This window comes from Coffea eugenioides, chromosome 1 (assembly GCF_003713205.1).
Source record: "Coffea eugenioides isolate CCC68of chromosome 1, Ceug_1.0, whole genome shotgun sequence".
Lineage (NCBI taxonomy): Eukaryota > Viridiplantae > Streptophyta > Magnoliopsida > Gentianales > Rubiaceae > Coffea > Coffea eugenioides.
Genome location: NC_040035.1, coordinates 42991784 through 43008703, shown reverse-complemented (window position 1 = coordinate 43008703; position 16920 = coordinate 42991784). Strand labels below are relative to the sequence as shown.

At 34.7% G+C, this 16920-nt stretch overlaps 2 protein-coding genes across 2 annotated transcripts; both read right to left on the bottom strand.

Annotated features, from left to right (window-relative positions):
- Positions 1 to 1148: 1148 nt before the first annotated feature.
- LOC113762320 (cyclin-dependent kinases regulatory subunit 1) lies at positions 1149 to 2800 on the bottom strand. Its single transcript, XM_027305717.1, has 4 exons — positions 2633 to 2800; positions 2442 to 2544; positions 2267 to 2327; positions 1149 to 1656 (listed from the first exon to the last, which is right to left on the bottom strand). The coding sequence occupies exons 2-4, from the start codon at positions 2492 to 2494 to the stop codon at positions 1504 to 1506; spliced, it is 267 nt and encodes an 88-aa protein (XP_027161518.1). The 5' UTR covers positions 2495 to 2544; positions 2633 to 2800; the 3' UTR covers positions 1149 to 1503.
- Positions 2801 to 3536: 736 nt separating this feature from the next.
- On the bottom strand, positions 3537 to 11774 carry LOC113779076. Its single transcript, XM_027324512.1, has 18 exons — positions 10606 to 11774; positions 10423 to 10509; positions 10137 to 10332; positions 9939 to 10044; positions 9152 to 9244; positions 8880 to 8961; positions 8640 to 8699; positions 8397 to 8449; positions 8032 to 8198; positions 7486 to 7696; positions 6638 to 6695; positions 6475 to 6531; positions 5308 to 5541; positions 4708 to 4772; positions 4560 to 4616; positions 4390 to 4483; positions 4143 to 4283; positions 3537 to 4051 (listed from the first exon to the last, which is right to left on the bottom strand). The coding sequence occupies exons 1-18, from the start codon at positions 11551 to 11553 to the stop codon at positions 3956 to 3958; spliced, it is 2805 nt and encodes a 934-aa protein (XP_027180313.1). The 5' UTR covers positions 11554 to 11774; the 3' UTR covers positions 3537 to 3955.
- Between the last annotated feature and the right edge of the window lie 5146 nt (positions 11775 to 16920).

The following is a 16920-nucleotide window of genomic DNA, read 5'->3' as shown; positions in this document are numbered from 1 at the left end:
CTTTTATTTACTTGTTTTTTTCCTCTGGCTTTTGCTAACCGCATTTAACAAATTTGTAGGCGTCAGCTCGTTAAAGAGTTCTAATTAATAAAGGACAAAATTTTCTTGTTTTATTGTAGTTCCTTTGCTTGATTTTGTTGCAATCTGAATAATCATAATGACTGAATTTCATGATAAATATTCCATTTAAGTTCTGAACTTCTCGTGTTAAAAATATTTGTTTTTAATTACTATCTGGCCTAAGGTTGTGAAAAATGCATCTGTTGTACTTTGTCTATTAAAAAGTGTATTTTGTAAAAGAGATCGCATGAAAAAATGAATCTGATATTTTTTGCAGCAATTGACTTCCTCCCTTAGTCTCGACTTTATTTAGCATCTTTTTTTTTGTTTCCTCTTTTTTGGGGAAAACTGGCACCTAATTGTTTCGCAATCTATTACCATTCCGAAAAATGGCACTTACCGTATGTTTTGCCATAAACATACCCAGGCATATCAGTTGATTCCATCCAGCAGAAATAAGGTAAAACCAACCACCGATTCTACACAAGAAATCACAATAGTCTACCCAAAGTAAAGGAATCCCAATCCTATATATTTTCGGGTTAAAAACAAATTAAAAGAATTCCAATCCGATGTGTTTGCGGGTTAAAAATAGCTCATTCGGACATCGAGTGTATTCAACATTCCTTTGCATCAGCAACCAAACAGACTAAGAAAAGCACAACAAAAGCAGAGTAAGACAACAAGAGCAAATGAAGGTATAACAACTATCGTATTGCAGGAAAAGTATCCAACTGCAGCTTCTTGCTAGAGCACTTTCTTAACGCCTATGGAATTCAGAAAAATCTATCAGGCCTGTTTTTTGTGTAATCACCATCGAAGTGGATACATTACAAGTCTCTTCAACAAAGAATTCTAATAGTTCTCCGTGAAGATTTTTGGACCCAAACCCCAAAAATGTAAGTGCTAATGTAGGGTAAATAGTAATAGAGAACCTTCTGGACCTATCCATCTGTGCACACAAATGAATTTACACTCAAAGGAGAAAAAAATTCAACTGACCAAAAAGACAAAGCATGTTATGATAGATCAACAGAGGAACAACACCAGAAAACACAAAAACACGACAAAGCAACAACGCACCACAATTCAGCGAAGCCCAATGGGTTTGTGGTGACTGGTGTCATCCAAAGTACGCAAACCAGTACATTTGGAATCAAACTTCAGTACAACATCCAAATACCAGTATTAAGTACTTTCCAACTACTAAAGATGTTAACCAAAAAAAGAAAGACGTTAAAGACATTAAAACGAGGTTTCAACATCCAAGAACCCACATTTAAGAGTATAAAGTAATACTACTAGAGTTTACATTTCCAACATGTCTAAACAACTTCTGGAACAACACAGTAAGATGATAGCATTTTATATAGCCATAGGCTCATTTCTAGAGGAAATGAAAGCAAGTATTCAACGATGCAAAGGAACAACAGCAGCAGTTGTTCACTTAGCAATCACACCCTGCTGAGCCTGATTCTCCTGCTGCTGCTGATAGTTGAGTGGCCTCCTGAAGAGCATGATGTGTGGCTCTGGTCGGTGAATCGCGTAATGGACCCACCCTCGGCTCTGCTGGACCCCAATTGCCCTCCATTCATTCTAGTAGCAACACGAAATGGGGAAAAAAAGAAAGGAATTAGATACTAATCTTGATTGAAGTCCAGAAACCGTAAAGCCATTCAATTTCATACAAGCAATATAGAGACCAATAACAACAGAAACAACTGTATTAATGTCATTTGAGTAAAGCATAATTCTAAGACAGACTGCAACTTAACATCATCATTCATCAGGAAAACCAACTCCTCCAAATTCTGGGCTTTCATCAGCGAGTGTAAGCTCAGAAATGTAAATAGAATTTCCCAGTGTACAGCTGAATTGAGATTTGCATAATTGCATAGAAGCTTAGAGAGACGATTTTCAAATTCTCGTTATATACTGAATTAAAATTAGAAAAAATATCATACTTCGATCTATCATTAGGAGAACCTAGATTTTCATCTCTGAAGTACAATCATTTTTCCCCACACCAAAAAGTTCACATAATTCAATTCGATAGATCGATTATTAATTTAAAAAACAAAAAAGAGCACCTAATTTATCGCAAGTGACTAACAGGGAAAATATGTAAAATTTTAGGGGGGAAAAGTAAACACCAAAACCCTAAGTTAATGAGTAAATTTAGAAGGTAAACATAAAAACTTCATACTTCAGAGAGAAGCCGATTCTTGGGAAGCAACTTCGCCACTTCAGGAGGAAGAACCACATGCCTGAATTATCATCACAATAAAAAAAAAAATCAATTCAGAAACTTCATTCATTTCTGAAAAAAAAAAAATGGAACACATATAACCGATAATAATTACTTAAAAATGATTCTTCACCTGTACTCGTATGTATCATCGAAGTACTTCTCGGAATATTGGATCTGTCCCATTTTTCACTTTCCGATCGTCGGAAAACACAAAATCAACTGCTTAAATTGATCTATAAACCACAAAACAATTACTGAAGGCGGAAAAAGCGAAAAAAAAAGAGATAAATATGAAGCATAATTGGTTCAAATCGAGCATACCTTCCCGGGCGAGCGAGAACCAGAAATAAAGAGAGGGAGAAAATGGATACGAAAATAGTGGGAAATAAGGAAAGTGTAGTAGAGACTAGAGAGTGAGAGACTGGATAGGTTTCTGCCTTTCTGATGGGTTGAGACTGGGAGGGCGGAATTGGGAATTAACGGATTAAGCAAATATATACTATTAATTTTTTTTGACACTATTTCCGGTAGGAAGAAAATTACAGAATATGATTTTGGAATTTGAATTTCAAATCTTAAAATGCTTTTCCCGCTCTGGTGCGTGCTTTTTGTGTGTGGTTTGTGTGCTTGTTACAGTGCTGAATAAACCAACCCCCACGACAAGAGACAAGAATGACGGCGAAGGCAATCGTTTCGGGAGGTTGATGGTCAAGATTTGATTAAAAAATATATATAAGATTCAGATTTTATCTTGTACATTATTTTTCATATTACGTGTTGGTTTTACAAAATTTTGTTCTATAATTACACTTTGTGCAAAGTGAATTACATCATATGTAAATTGAGTTACATCTTGTGCATTTTACACAAAATCGCTCATATGTAAATTGAGTTACATCTTGTGCATTTTACACAAAATCGCTCCGAACAATTTTTCTGATGACTGTTTGGACCCCTTGTTCCCACGACAACGTTTTAGCAGTAATTAGTGTCTTATAATTATAACAATTTCCTCAATTTGCTGCAACACTTGTTTGATTTCTAGCATTTTTTTCGAAGAAGATATTGGTAGTAGTAGTAGCATAACATTTGTTTCCTACAAAACAATACAACTTGCACAATCAATAATAGTTTTTACATCTATTATGGTATAAGCTCAAATCAGAACAAATTATGTCATACCCAAAATCTGTTCAAGCATTATGCAGATATTGCATCAAAAGAATTGACCGACAGGAACAAAAATCATATGATATATACAACTCCAGAGGTTTGGCAAAATTGGAGCTGATACAGCATGATCAAATGACTGTCAAAATTCTGAACTATTTGAAATCTTTCTCTGTTTCTCAATTTAAATATAAAGATTCCATAATCTAAACCTATAAACTATGTGCCCATCGACTATAGACATCATCACTGAAGTTTTTTTTTTTTTTTTCCAACCCTGTTCGATTCTATACCAAAAAGTTTGCTAACGCAAATACAAACTACAGTTTCTGTATAGGAGCAGACTTGATACTGCTCCATTCTGTACATCTACCAAAATCAACTTTGAACTATTTACACTATCAAGCGTCTGGCGCAAACCCAGAAAAGGGCCCTGATAAACTAAAACTGTCTTTACACAAAATCATACATTCTTCAGTCTGGAGAAATCCCAACCCTGGCCACGCTCCTCTGCAGGACTGTCGTTCCTTGGAATATCATCATCTGATAGTCCTTTTTGAATTGCTTCAGCTGGAAGGCAAAAGATTACACAGTTAAATGAAATTTGAAACTTTCTTTAACCAAAAGGAAAATAATAGAACAACAGCAGAAGAAGACATACCTGCTCCGCCGTTATCTTCTGAAAGCCAAATTTGTTCTTCCAAATGCATTCTGCTTCAGGGGCAGCGGGAAGCACCAGGTCCCTTACATTCAGAGATGCCAGCAGGTTTTCAATACAAAAAAATAGCGACTGAAAGTATCCCTGAAGAGACAAAAATTGAATTTATATCAATAGATCCACAAAAAAGACTTCAACGAAGTCAGCAGGCTATATGTGTAAAATTCACTAAAGACTTCACTGAACTTGCCTTGCCTTGAAAGGCAGTACTCGTTGCAACTAGTGGGATTTCTGCCACGTCCTGTCCAAATACACGAAAGATTCCAGCAGACACCACTGTAGAGCTGCACAATCAAAAAACATTAGCGTAGGAATTAAATAAGACGTGCGAGAGAAATAGTCTTTTAGAAAGAAACATACTTCACTGTTAGCACAGCACAGTACATCCCTGCAAAATCTTGATCTCTATTGCTTCTCCTGCACAGCACCATAAGTAGCAAAAACTTATCTCCAACTTACAGCACCAAAAAAGACACCATAATTATGTATTAAAGCAATTGTTACTTACCCATAGACCATGACAGGGATGAGATCACGGCCTTTGTTGGAATCTCCAATGGGATCAAAACGGTCCTATAGCACAATGCAAGATTGAAAATGTAACATAAGATTGTCTGAAATCCACACAGGATCATCAGCATATACAGTTAAAAACACATAACAACTTCAGCAGACAAAATGGTATCCTCAATGATGCATCAGTTTTAGATGTCAACATCAAAGATGCTTGGAAGATACTACTTTCTGAAAGGATTAAATTTTCAAGACATTGATTTAACACAGATTTACGACGCTCTTTAACAGAACAAATTCTTTTTACGAGAATATCTGCTGCAATCCAAGTTTATAAACAAATAGTGGTCATGGGACTCTTGCTTAAAAAGAATAGACTGATATGGCAAAGTCCTCTTTAAGGCTCCTGGTTTTGGATATTTTTACTGGTAAGTAGTGTATACATTCTCTTAGAGGAAGTTATTTGATGATAGCTTTGCCAGAGTCATGATTATCTATCACTAGAAATGAAAATGAGCCTAAAAGAGAAAAACAAAATAAATTTCACATCTGTAAACTATGTCAATTATCAAATACCAGGGATATCTGTACTCACATGAAAAACTGAAACAGCACCAGACAACCACTTCCTATTTTCTTCAGAAGCTGCTTTCCCTAGAAGAAGTCTCCATGAAATTTTATCCTCTGCACCCTGATCTTCACATTTCTGCTGTATCATACTTAACAGAAAATAAGGAAGCTCCTTATCGCCATCACTAATGAGCTGCTGAAGCGCAGAATGAATACTGCTGCATTCTTTGGAACAGAACCAATTCTCGTTAGGCAACTCCTGTAACATGCGGGAAAACTGTCAGTGCAAAGCAATCATGAAATATGCAAACATTTAGCACCACACCCAGTAAATAACTTATATCTCTTTCCAGTTCCCAAATGTACTTGAAAAGGTTATTTTGCACAACTAGAACTTAATGATCACATAGTAGTCTATATTGCACGAGCATAACAGGTAGTAATAAGTTTACTCTCGTTTCATCTTAATTTCTACTACATTTATTTATCATGAAAAGTTCATTCCACTGTCAGGTATACTAACTTATATTGTGCAAATTGCTTTCTACACTCTTTTTGGTTTTAAATTTAAGATTCCCACAATTTAACGTTTGAAGAAAAGAAAAAGGAAACCTTTAACCATGGTACAGTAATAAAGTGAAGACAACAAGACTCGAGACAATCTTCTGAACTTGAAAATTATGCACAGTAATACTAACTTGAATGATAAGTAAAAATGATATTCCCCATGCTGTGCTAGTAAATAAAGCAGTTAATGATAGTCTTATTTATCAAGACAGATATACAAGCATAAAATGCAATAATATGCATAGAACTATTTAGATAAATATGTTCACATAAATATATGTCCTGGCATGTATAAAAATTACTTTGTACAAAAATGTCAGATGAAAATTAAGCAGCTTTATTGACTTAGTTTGCAAAAATTATTTGCATATTTATCGACCTAGGAGATATGGAAGGACAAAAGAAGGAATAGTTAGACTACAAACATCACAGAATTTGCACAAGTTTGGCAGAGAATATGGAATTGCAGAGAAACTGAAATTTTTGAGATATGTTATGTTGCTTTAAAGGAGGCAAGGCACATTTTTGGCAGCCTATCATGAGAAGATTATTGCTGTAAAGCATATATAGATGCCAAAAAAACAAACTAGATTATTGCTGTAAAGATGACAAATAATCTGCAAACCTTTAGGTCATCCAGTCCATGCTCCTTCAAACATCCAACATGGTACTCCTTTTCACACTGAAAAAAGAAATAGCAGTCATCAGTTGTTGGCATATAAAAGTATTGATATATGATATAAACAATAAAGGAAAAAATATTATAAAAGAAAATAGGCTACAGGTACCTGATCGCAGAGAATAACTGTACGAGGACCGAAATCTGAACTGCTGAAATCATGACCCCTGCATGCACCAATGAGCAAATAATATCATCTTCATTTATGTTGGGGAAAGAGGAGTATGATTGGAGGTGTTTATTTTTCTATTTAAAATTTTTGGGCAGGACGATAAGGGAATCAGAAGAGTGGAAGGCTGATGATAGTTGATTATCTATATTAACAGTGCATTAGGGGCACAGGACTGCCCGTTTCTTTTACCCTTTTTTCCAAAAATCCAAAAAAAAAAAAAAAAATCTTTCACAATTTTCTGGGGAGCCAAAGATAAATGCCTTACATAACCAGCCTTTGGAAGTCTTTAAGCAGAATCATTTTGCAACTTTACAAGAAAGAATCTAAATAAATTCCTAAAATCAGCAGAAAAGGCAAATTCACATTGCACACATGACAATTTTATGTCCTTGATTTCAATCAACAATTCAAAGACATCATGAGTAAGAAATCCAGCATCTGCAATGTCAGTCTAATGTATACATATCCAATTCACTTGATAGTTAGAACACAAGCAAGTTAGTCGATGAGCATTAAGGACCAGTCTGGCAGAGTGCTCTCCAAAGTCAGTAGTTCAGGTTTTTCAGAACTGAAAATGCAAAGAGCGAGCTTCACAACCAACAAGATGTATTATTTTTGGTTATCCATCAAACTAATCCAGTTTTAGTTTAGGCCCTCGACAACCAGGAAACAAAATTTTTTAGCCCAAACCCTTTAGAGACACAAAAGTTAAATGGAAAGATACAGTAATACTTTGCAGTTTAAAACACTGTTTTTGACTAAAAAAGAAAAGACGCAGTGAAAACCTGCAAAGGACGCATCCACCAACTTCTGGCTCCAAAACTCCAACAATACGGACACATCGCTTTTTTACTTCCTCCACTGGATCGATCCCAGCAACCCTTCCAGCAGCTACTGCATTGGCATTGTGCTCCACAAATTTCTCCTTTTCAATCATATTCAAACAATATCTACAGTACCAATTATCCTTGGGGATGCTTGGAAGATTAACACACTCTGCAACAGAAACCAAAGAAACAAATGAATAACTTATCTAGTGAAAAAGAGAATACAGATGCTAGTTATTAAGACAACCATGGAGTGTGTGCCTAAGAGGAGGGGAATGGGAGGTATGTTCATCTTGAGTTAAGATTATCTTTACAATGTCAAAATATGATAACAGATCAAAACTTCTGTCAGGCTTTGTACATTTAGCCAGTTTATTCCATCTAACCAAGGAAAAAAGGGAAAGAGGCTCAAAATGATTGAACTAACTTGATCAGAAAGATATATTAGCTAAAAGAAAAGTGCAGGAGGGAAAAAATCTTTGCATACTGGAACTAGATGTTCACCTTTGTGAAAAGCTCTAGGGCACATGTCACAGCACAAAAGCTCCCCCATGCCTTGGCAAATTGAACAGACATCATCACTGTCATCTGTAGATAACTGTATGTTTTTTTTAATTGCTAGAGACCACTCGTGGAGGGATACCCCATCAGGTGTGTAAATTTGGAGGTAACTGCCAGATACATGATAACTCAAGTTAACAAGGATTTTTCCTTTTCGAAATTCAAGAGAAAAGATGATGATCAGCCAATTCAATCATGTAATATTGTAAAAAAAATTGTAAAAAGTCAATCCAATGAAGCAACATAAATTGCAGTGGCAAAATGTCCAGCTAGACAAGCTTACGGCGAGAAATGTATTAAGCACTCACGGCTTACGGCGAGAAGCACAACCAGCATGAGCCTCAAACTGTGAAGGACTGACCTGTTCATGATGATTGAAATGTAAATATTCCTAAAACATAAAATATAAAATATGGAAGATGAGAAATAAACTTCCCACTTGATTGGGGGGAGGGATGGGTTGGGTGGAATGGGGGGAGAGAGTGTAAGTGAGAGGTCCAGGGTTCAAGACCTCCCACTTACACTTTATTTAAAAAAAAAAAATCACTTACCACTCGATTGCAACAGTAGCAGAAGATCCCACTTCCTGACTTATAGCCTGAACCCAGAAGCTGTCCAACAAGAACTAAGTCAGAAAAAATCAATATTTAAACAGAAAGTAGTCAAATTGTTCTCCAAAAATTTGTGAAAGTGCAAAATATGTGCATGATAAATCTCTAGAAACAACACAATTAATTTTTTTCCACTAAACTAAATTACTCAATGAAATGCTAACTGATAGTTGCATATACCTTCCCCTTCGCATAGTAGCTTAATGGAGTACCATCAGCAGGACCAGCTTGCCCAAAGACCAACTTGTGCAGTCGCAAATCCCTATGCAGGAAGAATGAGAAAGAAAATGAAAATACAAAAGAACTAAAGAACACACCAAAATGGGGGAATAAAGGACGTGTGTACCACAAACCATCTTCCAAATTTTTTAACAAAATAGTTAGCAATTATGCTACAATATACCAGAGTGAAATTATTATAAAAATTAAAAATTAAAAAAAAAGACACTTACTTTCTAGTGAGTCTTCCTTGGGTCGTATTTCGAGGACGACCACTTGAGGATGTTTTAGAAGCTGACTTTGTATTGGAGACAGGTAATGAGGGCCTGAAATAACAGAGAGAAAAATGCCAACTATCATATCATAAGAAAATGAGGAGTGAAACTGATTCTGTCTAGTTTACTATGCAGCCTAGAAATTAACCATGTAGTATGTAGGACAAAACTTAATTTATTTTGCTTTCATGCTGTGTCATCTGACATGAAAAATAACCACATGCACAACTTCAAGAATACCACATGCATCTACTGACTGTCAAATTTCTGACATGGAAAAACAACAAACTTGCCATACACCACTATCACACAGCAGGGTAACACTAGCTTATTGTCCTCAAGTGTAACCTAAGAAGGTTTTCCAGCTATACACATAAAATTGCCACCATAAGAGGCTATGCAGAACATGGCGTTTCTGTCATTCTGTTTCTCTTGTTCGTTAGCTGGTTAAAGCCATCCAACTGATGCAGCCAGCTTATTTATTTACATCTTACCAAGTATGTTGACTTCCTGTCCTGGTAATAATGTATTGAGCAAAAAATGGTTTGTTTGTTAGCAAATGTTTGACCAAATAATAAAGCACCAAACTCTATAATTCTCAACCATTGAAATACAGGTGGCATAACAGTAGACAAAAGTTCAAGCAAAAATATCAACGAGTAGAATTTCAAGGACATGCAGATTGCAGAAATGTAAGAAAACAAATCTGTTCACCAGCCAAAAACGCAAAAGTTTACAAGAATACCTGGAATTTGTATCAGTTAACTCAGTGGTCTTGTTTTCTGATACTCTCAAAGCAACGCAAGATGCACAAAGCATAGGTCCATCAGGGGCAGCTTGATGCATAAATGCTGGAACGTGTTATAAGAGAACAACACATTAAAATTTCCTGAAAATGATGCAGCAAAAACTGATGTTTATGAATAAACTGTACTCCAATCACCTTTGCAGCCCAGGCAAAAGGTAGGTCTCGCCTGACCAATTGCACTCTGAACGGCGAGCTCCAAGGATTCAGCAGGTGCGTCCTTGCAGATATTCAGTATGTCTCGAAGGGATTTCCCATTCTCCAAGTATATGTACTCTGGCGGGCGCTTATTTCCACTTCCGGCATGCAACTCAAATTGATTAGGCGTCACAACCTACAATTTCAAAGAAAACCAGTAATTAAATATATGCATCATTTCAGATCACCAGATCACCTCAATACCCATCGCAATCAAAACACTTACTTGGCTCCCATTGCAGTCTCGACAGTAGCACAACACTCCAGACCGCTTAATAACACCGCCAAGACATGTTCCACCCGCTTTACTCCCCTGAAAGTTAAAAGGAGAACAAAATTCAGTTAAGTATCAATCCATCATTGTACTGCAAATTGCAAGTAAATTTAAAAGGAGTTCTATGAAAATTACCCTTGAGCCACGGATGTAACGCACACGTAATCCCTCTAGGAAACCGGTCTCAAGAAGCTCTTTCAGTTTCGTTGGCGTCTTCTTAGACATCTTAATTTCGAGCTTGGACGTGGTAGGCAGAACATTTTCTGTCGGCTTCTCTGCCTCCACTTGCGGTGGCTCCACAACCTCCAGAGCCTCTTCCACCCTCGGGGCCATAGGCCCCTCCTCCGTCTTCGGGCCAAGAGCCTCCGCCTTCGGTTTCAATCCCGACTTAGTGAACCGCCTGAAATAAGTCTTTGCCACAGGTGCTGCCATTTTGGCTGCAGCTCCAGTTTGGACATCCATCGCAATGCCGACTACTTCAGCAGCATAAGGGGAATCCGCCTTGACTGCAGCTTCAGTTTCGACATCCATTGCAATGCCAACTACTTCAGCAGCACAAGAGGAATCCACCTTGACATTTTCCTCCTCTGCTATCTCCACCGAGTCTTCATTCACAGATTCCACGGTCCCATCCTTAGGTTCCTTAGTCATAGCACCCTCATTCTCCCCTTCCTCACCCAAGACTTTTCCCATATCACTCCCTTCTTTCTCCAATTCATCCTGTACCATGTTCTTTTTCTTCTCGTCATCACTGTTTCCATCCAGAATATCACTTTTAACCTCCTCTTCCTCAACGACTACCAACTCCACCTTCTTCTCCTCTTCAGCTACTTCCTTTTTTTCCTCTTTCTTATTCTTCTTGTTGATATTATGCTTATCAATGTTCCCGTCTGACTTGCTAATCAAAGGGCTATTCTGAGACCTGGTAACTCTTCTCTTCCCCAGAATAATCCCGCATTCAGCTTGTGCCTTCATCATCATGGCAAACTCCCTTTTCATTCCAGCCCTGATGGAAGACACCACAGTTTCACCGCTCTCAATCCCATTCGCATTCCCATCACCATTGCCATTCCCGTTCGCCATTGCAGCAGCAATACCTGATGTCTCCCACCAATTAATTTAGTCACCAAATCAAATCAAAACCACCACAGACAAGTAACATGGTCAGAATCAAAAGACAACCCTCTTCAACTTTCATAAATTGCAGCAAAACCCAGAAAACCGTTCAGAAAACGTATTCAAAAAACAAATTTTCTTAACTTCCAAGCTTCGGATTCAATTTCGATACAGAAGAGGTATCTATTTCTTACATACTTCCTTAATATTATCAAACATATGAAGTGTACTTCAGAATAAAATTTAAAAAAAATGGATTTAAGAAAGGATAGACAAGGATTGAAGAGTTTAGGGTTTTTTAAGGAATTGAAACGAGGAAAAATACTCCAATCAAATACGTTGAGATTGAATTGGAGATTTTACAGACAGAGAGGAGAGAGAAGCAGAAGAGTCACCCACACATAAATAACTTTTGGTTTTGTAATATTCCATAAATACCCCTGTGGGGAAATTCTTGGAGAATTTAACATACAGTCCCTTATGTTTGGTTAACGCCGGAAGTGGATCTAGGTCTATTTTTCTTCTTTTGACAATGGATTTTAATATTTGTTTTATTAGGGTTCTTGTATCATTTTTTTAGTTATTTTTTTGGAGATTCCAAACATATTTGTGTCATGGACCCAATAAAATGTTTGTGTCTATATCAATCATAACAAGTATCAATGAATCAAACCACCAGCCTTTAGGTTTATGGCCACCACTAAACCATTTAAGATTTGGTGGAACCCTTGCCTCTGACCAATTGCCATATTAAGTGGCTTCTTAAAAAATTCAAATGGGTGCGTAGTATACCCATCTGGTTTGGTGGTGGTTCAGTTCCCACCGGCCCCCCTAGATCCAATTGGATCTCCCCTGTAGATTAGAATAGTGTAGGATACTATAGATAAAATGACGATTGACAAAAAAAAAGTATCAATAAATCAATTTTTAATTTTGTGAAATTTGAAAATATAGGATAGATATCACTTGAAAATCCAATAGTTTCATAAGTTTTAACAGAAATATTATTATATTAATTTTCAACATAAGACATGCATATAATTATATTTCTTTACTTTAAAGTTTTTTAATATTAAATAAACAATTGTTCTCATGAAAAAGGGAATAAACTAATTTCCTTGTATTTATTCGATATTTAATAAATAACCAAAGTTATTAGATCAAAGTTAGTTTAAAAAATAGTTTTAAGAGAAATTCTTCATATAAAAGTTATACAAAGTTAAAGAATACCTCAATTTAAAATAATAATAATAATGACGTTTGCCTATTCATTACTCTTGATAAAATATAGGGAAAAAAACTCATTTTCCTAATTTTTCAACCTAATCGAATTAACATGAAGACTAGCACTTGTAATAAATCAATTAAGAATATATAATTGATCTATAAACCGTTTTTACAAATTTTTCAAACATACATGCATTTATATACAAATAAGATTTACACACTTATATATCTATGAAAATGCATACATACATCATTATATAAGTAAGTGTGTATGCATGCGTGTACGTGTTATGTATGCCTGTGCTCTATTTAAAAATTGAAAATTACATAGCAAATCATATTTAAATAATTTATTTGATAAAATTCTTTTGATCACAAATTTAAAAAAAACAGAATTTTAATAATTTTTACCAAATAAATGTTCTCAAATTTCTTATTAGGGTCATAAATATCTAAGAAATTACAACTAACTAATATTCATCTAACATTTTAAAAAAAATCTCTATGTCTAAAAATAGCCAAGGTAATAGATCTAATAAATCAAAACATAAGAAATTAAATTAAAGTTAGATTTTTCTATATCTAACTTGTAGATTTGCCTCTATATGCAATTTCCTATACCCAAATAGTCAAATCTTGCAAATTAAATAGAAATCAAACCTAAAAATCATTTAAAACTACAAATCAAAAGTAAGATTAGATTATCTAAACTTCTTCGTTGTTCAAAAATAACGTTTGACTGATCAGACCCAAATAGACAAATCTTGCAAATTAAATAGAAATCAAACCCAAAAATCATTTAAAACTACAAATCAATTGTAAGTTTGGGTTACCTAAAATTCTTCGTTGATGCTTGGCAGATCAGAGAAAAATATTATTACAACCTTTGATCTCGAAATAAATAGTATATAAAAATGAAAATCCTGCAAAATAAGGTATAGAATTAAACAAGATTTCAACCAAATCTTCTATCGTTGATTTTGAAATGAAAATTATTATTATTTTTAGTTGAAACTCACCTAAACAGGTAGGAAATGCTGGGATAAAGAGAAAGCGGCGCCGGAGACAACAATTGACCGAGCAGAGAAATAAGATACCCTAATTAAGTATATATATAAATTTAGAATTTGATTGAACCACTAGATGAATGAACCATCCGGTCTAATTATATGAATTGAAAAGTCGCTGCTACTCAAATACATCGGTTTTAACGATTAAAGGTATAATGACAAAAAACTTTTAACACTTCAAATCGCTTTATATGTGTAACGGAAGAAGAACCAATCAAGTTTTTTGTTTTTACTTTCAGAGTTTAATTTTATTGTCAGAATTTCTTAGCCTTAGTAACTTTTAGGTGCATATGATGATCAAGCTATCGCTATTCAAATACATTAGTTTTAATGATTAAAGATATAATGAGAAAAAACTTTTGACACTTGAAATCGCTTTATATATGTAAGGGAAAGAGAACCAATCAAGTTTTTTACTTTTATTTTCAAAGTATAATTTTCTTGTCATAAATTTTTTGACCTTAGTAACTTTTAGGTGCATATGATGATCTATACAAGAGTAAAAATTTGCATAATACCAAATTTAATTAGTGAAAAGTTTAAAAGTATGATTAAGTTAAGTGGTAAAACCCAAATAATTACAATTAAGCATTTCAATGTGTCGAGTCTTATCCAAATCCAACCCCGACTCAATATACTTAGGTAGGATTTAAGTTTAATTTATCAAACCTAAGCCCAAACCCTATAATAGACTTCTGAATTTAGGTAAGATCTGATTTTCTATGATCCATACCTAAATCCATATCCAAATTAGGACCCATCCAGATTGACCTTTAGATTAAATATAATAAAACTTCACGACTGTGAGGACTTGCAAAATTCTCCATATTTTCTTAAAATTCTCTTTTATTTTAAATAAATTACTTTATAATATATTTACTACTCATTTACTCCCTCAATAGTTGTAATAAATAATAGAATTAAGAGTTTTATCCTTTGTTTTATAGTTAGAATAGAATAGGGTTTTTACGTATTTTGGTAGTGTGATTAATTGGTGAGGTGTGTGTACTAAATTTGGTGGTTAAGAGTGAGTTTTAGATAATAGAAAGTGTGTGATTATAAGTGCTATTAATAAGTTAGTGAATCATAAATTAAAACACAAGTACGCGAGAGTTGAGGAAAATAGACTTGAATTGACGTGTACCGTTTATTACCGATTGAGTACACCACTTGAACACTATTTTATTACCTTAGTCTCCTTGTTTTTAATTGAGCTAATCAGCCCCAAAATATCCCTTAAAGCAGCCGAAAATATTGACCAAAAGAAAAGGGAAAAAAGAAAAAAAATCACAAACCATCTTGTAGCGACAAGTGGCGACCATCTAAGAAGTGTTTGACCAAGCTAATTTCCTACCTTCTTATCTTTCATTTTGGCTCAATCTCCTCATTCTTTTTTCTTGGTGGCCGAGAGCAAGAGAAGGAAAAAAAAAAAGAAGAGAACTTCACTTCCAACCTTGATTCTTCCTTGTTTGATTGAAATCTCAAAAACTAAACTGATTAAATCTTCACCTTGGTGCTAAGAAAGCTTGTTGTGGAGTTGTTTGGAGAGGAAAGCTTTTGTTCTTCACTTTCTTCAAGTGTTTTATAAGGTATAAGTCTAGAACTCTCTTTTATCTTTCTTAATCTTACTAAATATGCTATAGAAGTTTTTAATCTAGGCATATGATGGACGATTTTCTAGTTTTTTGTGGTATAGTGAAAATTTCAGCTAGGATTTATATTTTTTAGCTTTGATTATTGATGTTTAATTAGCAAATGTTGTTATTGAACTTAGAAATGGAATTTGTGAAATGATTAGTAGCATGATTGTTACTTTTTAGAGTTAAAAGTTGAATTTCCAACTTTGGCAAGTAAATTTCAGCATTGGTTGTGATTGAGTAGTTGCTAGAAATGAGTTATATTTGGATGTTATTTAACCTAATGGAAGGGCTATCTTGATATACTTGCTTGTGTGTTTGAATTAGGCTGATTTGAGGAAAAAAAATGAATCCATAAATGGCTGAAAAATGGATAAATACAAAGGGCATGCGGCCCAAATTTACGCTCGAAGGATAAGCGAGTAAACTTGAATCTTGAGCGATGATTTGAGATCGAAATGAATTTGGATTGTCTATTATATTCAAGTTTCCGTTAGTAGAGGTATATAAGATGAAATTTTACCAAAATTCGTACCCTTTAAAATGTGAAAGTAGCGACCCTTATAACTATGATTTTCTCAATTTTTCATACCAAGTGCGAATTCAAAAGTTAATCGCTTCTTTATCAAAATTAAAAGAACGAATATGAATTTTCTAGAGTTCGATAAGTAACATGCATACTACTTAAACGAGTTTCATTTACTTGATTTTTTTTAAGCGAAACTCCTATGTTTCGAACTCTAATTGATTTCAAACTCTGAAATGATATTTTATCGCAAATTTGAACTCCAACCAAAGAGTTGCACCTGAGCGTGATATTGAAAAGCACTAAGTCTTTGGTGAGTGAATCCAAGTAGAGGTGGCAATATGGATAAATGGTTCATAATTGGTTTTGACTTAATAGATGGTGGATGAAATTTATCCAATCCATATAAATATAGATCCATTTAATAAATGGATCTAAATGGATGGATCTAAATGGATTAAATAAAATCCAATTATTCATTTATAATCCATTTAAATATTTTGGTTACTTTGTTTTTGTATTACTATTTCTTGTAATATGAATAGCTTTGAGAAATAGCGGGAGTATTTATAAACACAATAATCTTGGACTAGTCTAAATCGTGAATTTCTGGACGTCCTAATCATTTTTTTTCTCACCTTCATTAATTTGATGTGGATATATTCTGCAAGTTTCCGTTAATAATTCTACAGCATCTGAGATGTCAATTAACAACCACATGCCCCAAGTCTTCAGCGTGCAAAGGGCGTTGGAAATTAGTTATGTTTAAGTTGTTAAGATTTTCCCACTCAATCCTTCATTCAACAGCTGTCACATGTGGTCCTTCATTCCCAGTTGGTTCTAGTTAGAGGGATCTATCCGTTTCTTTTATTTG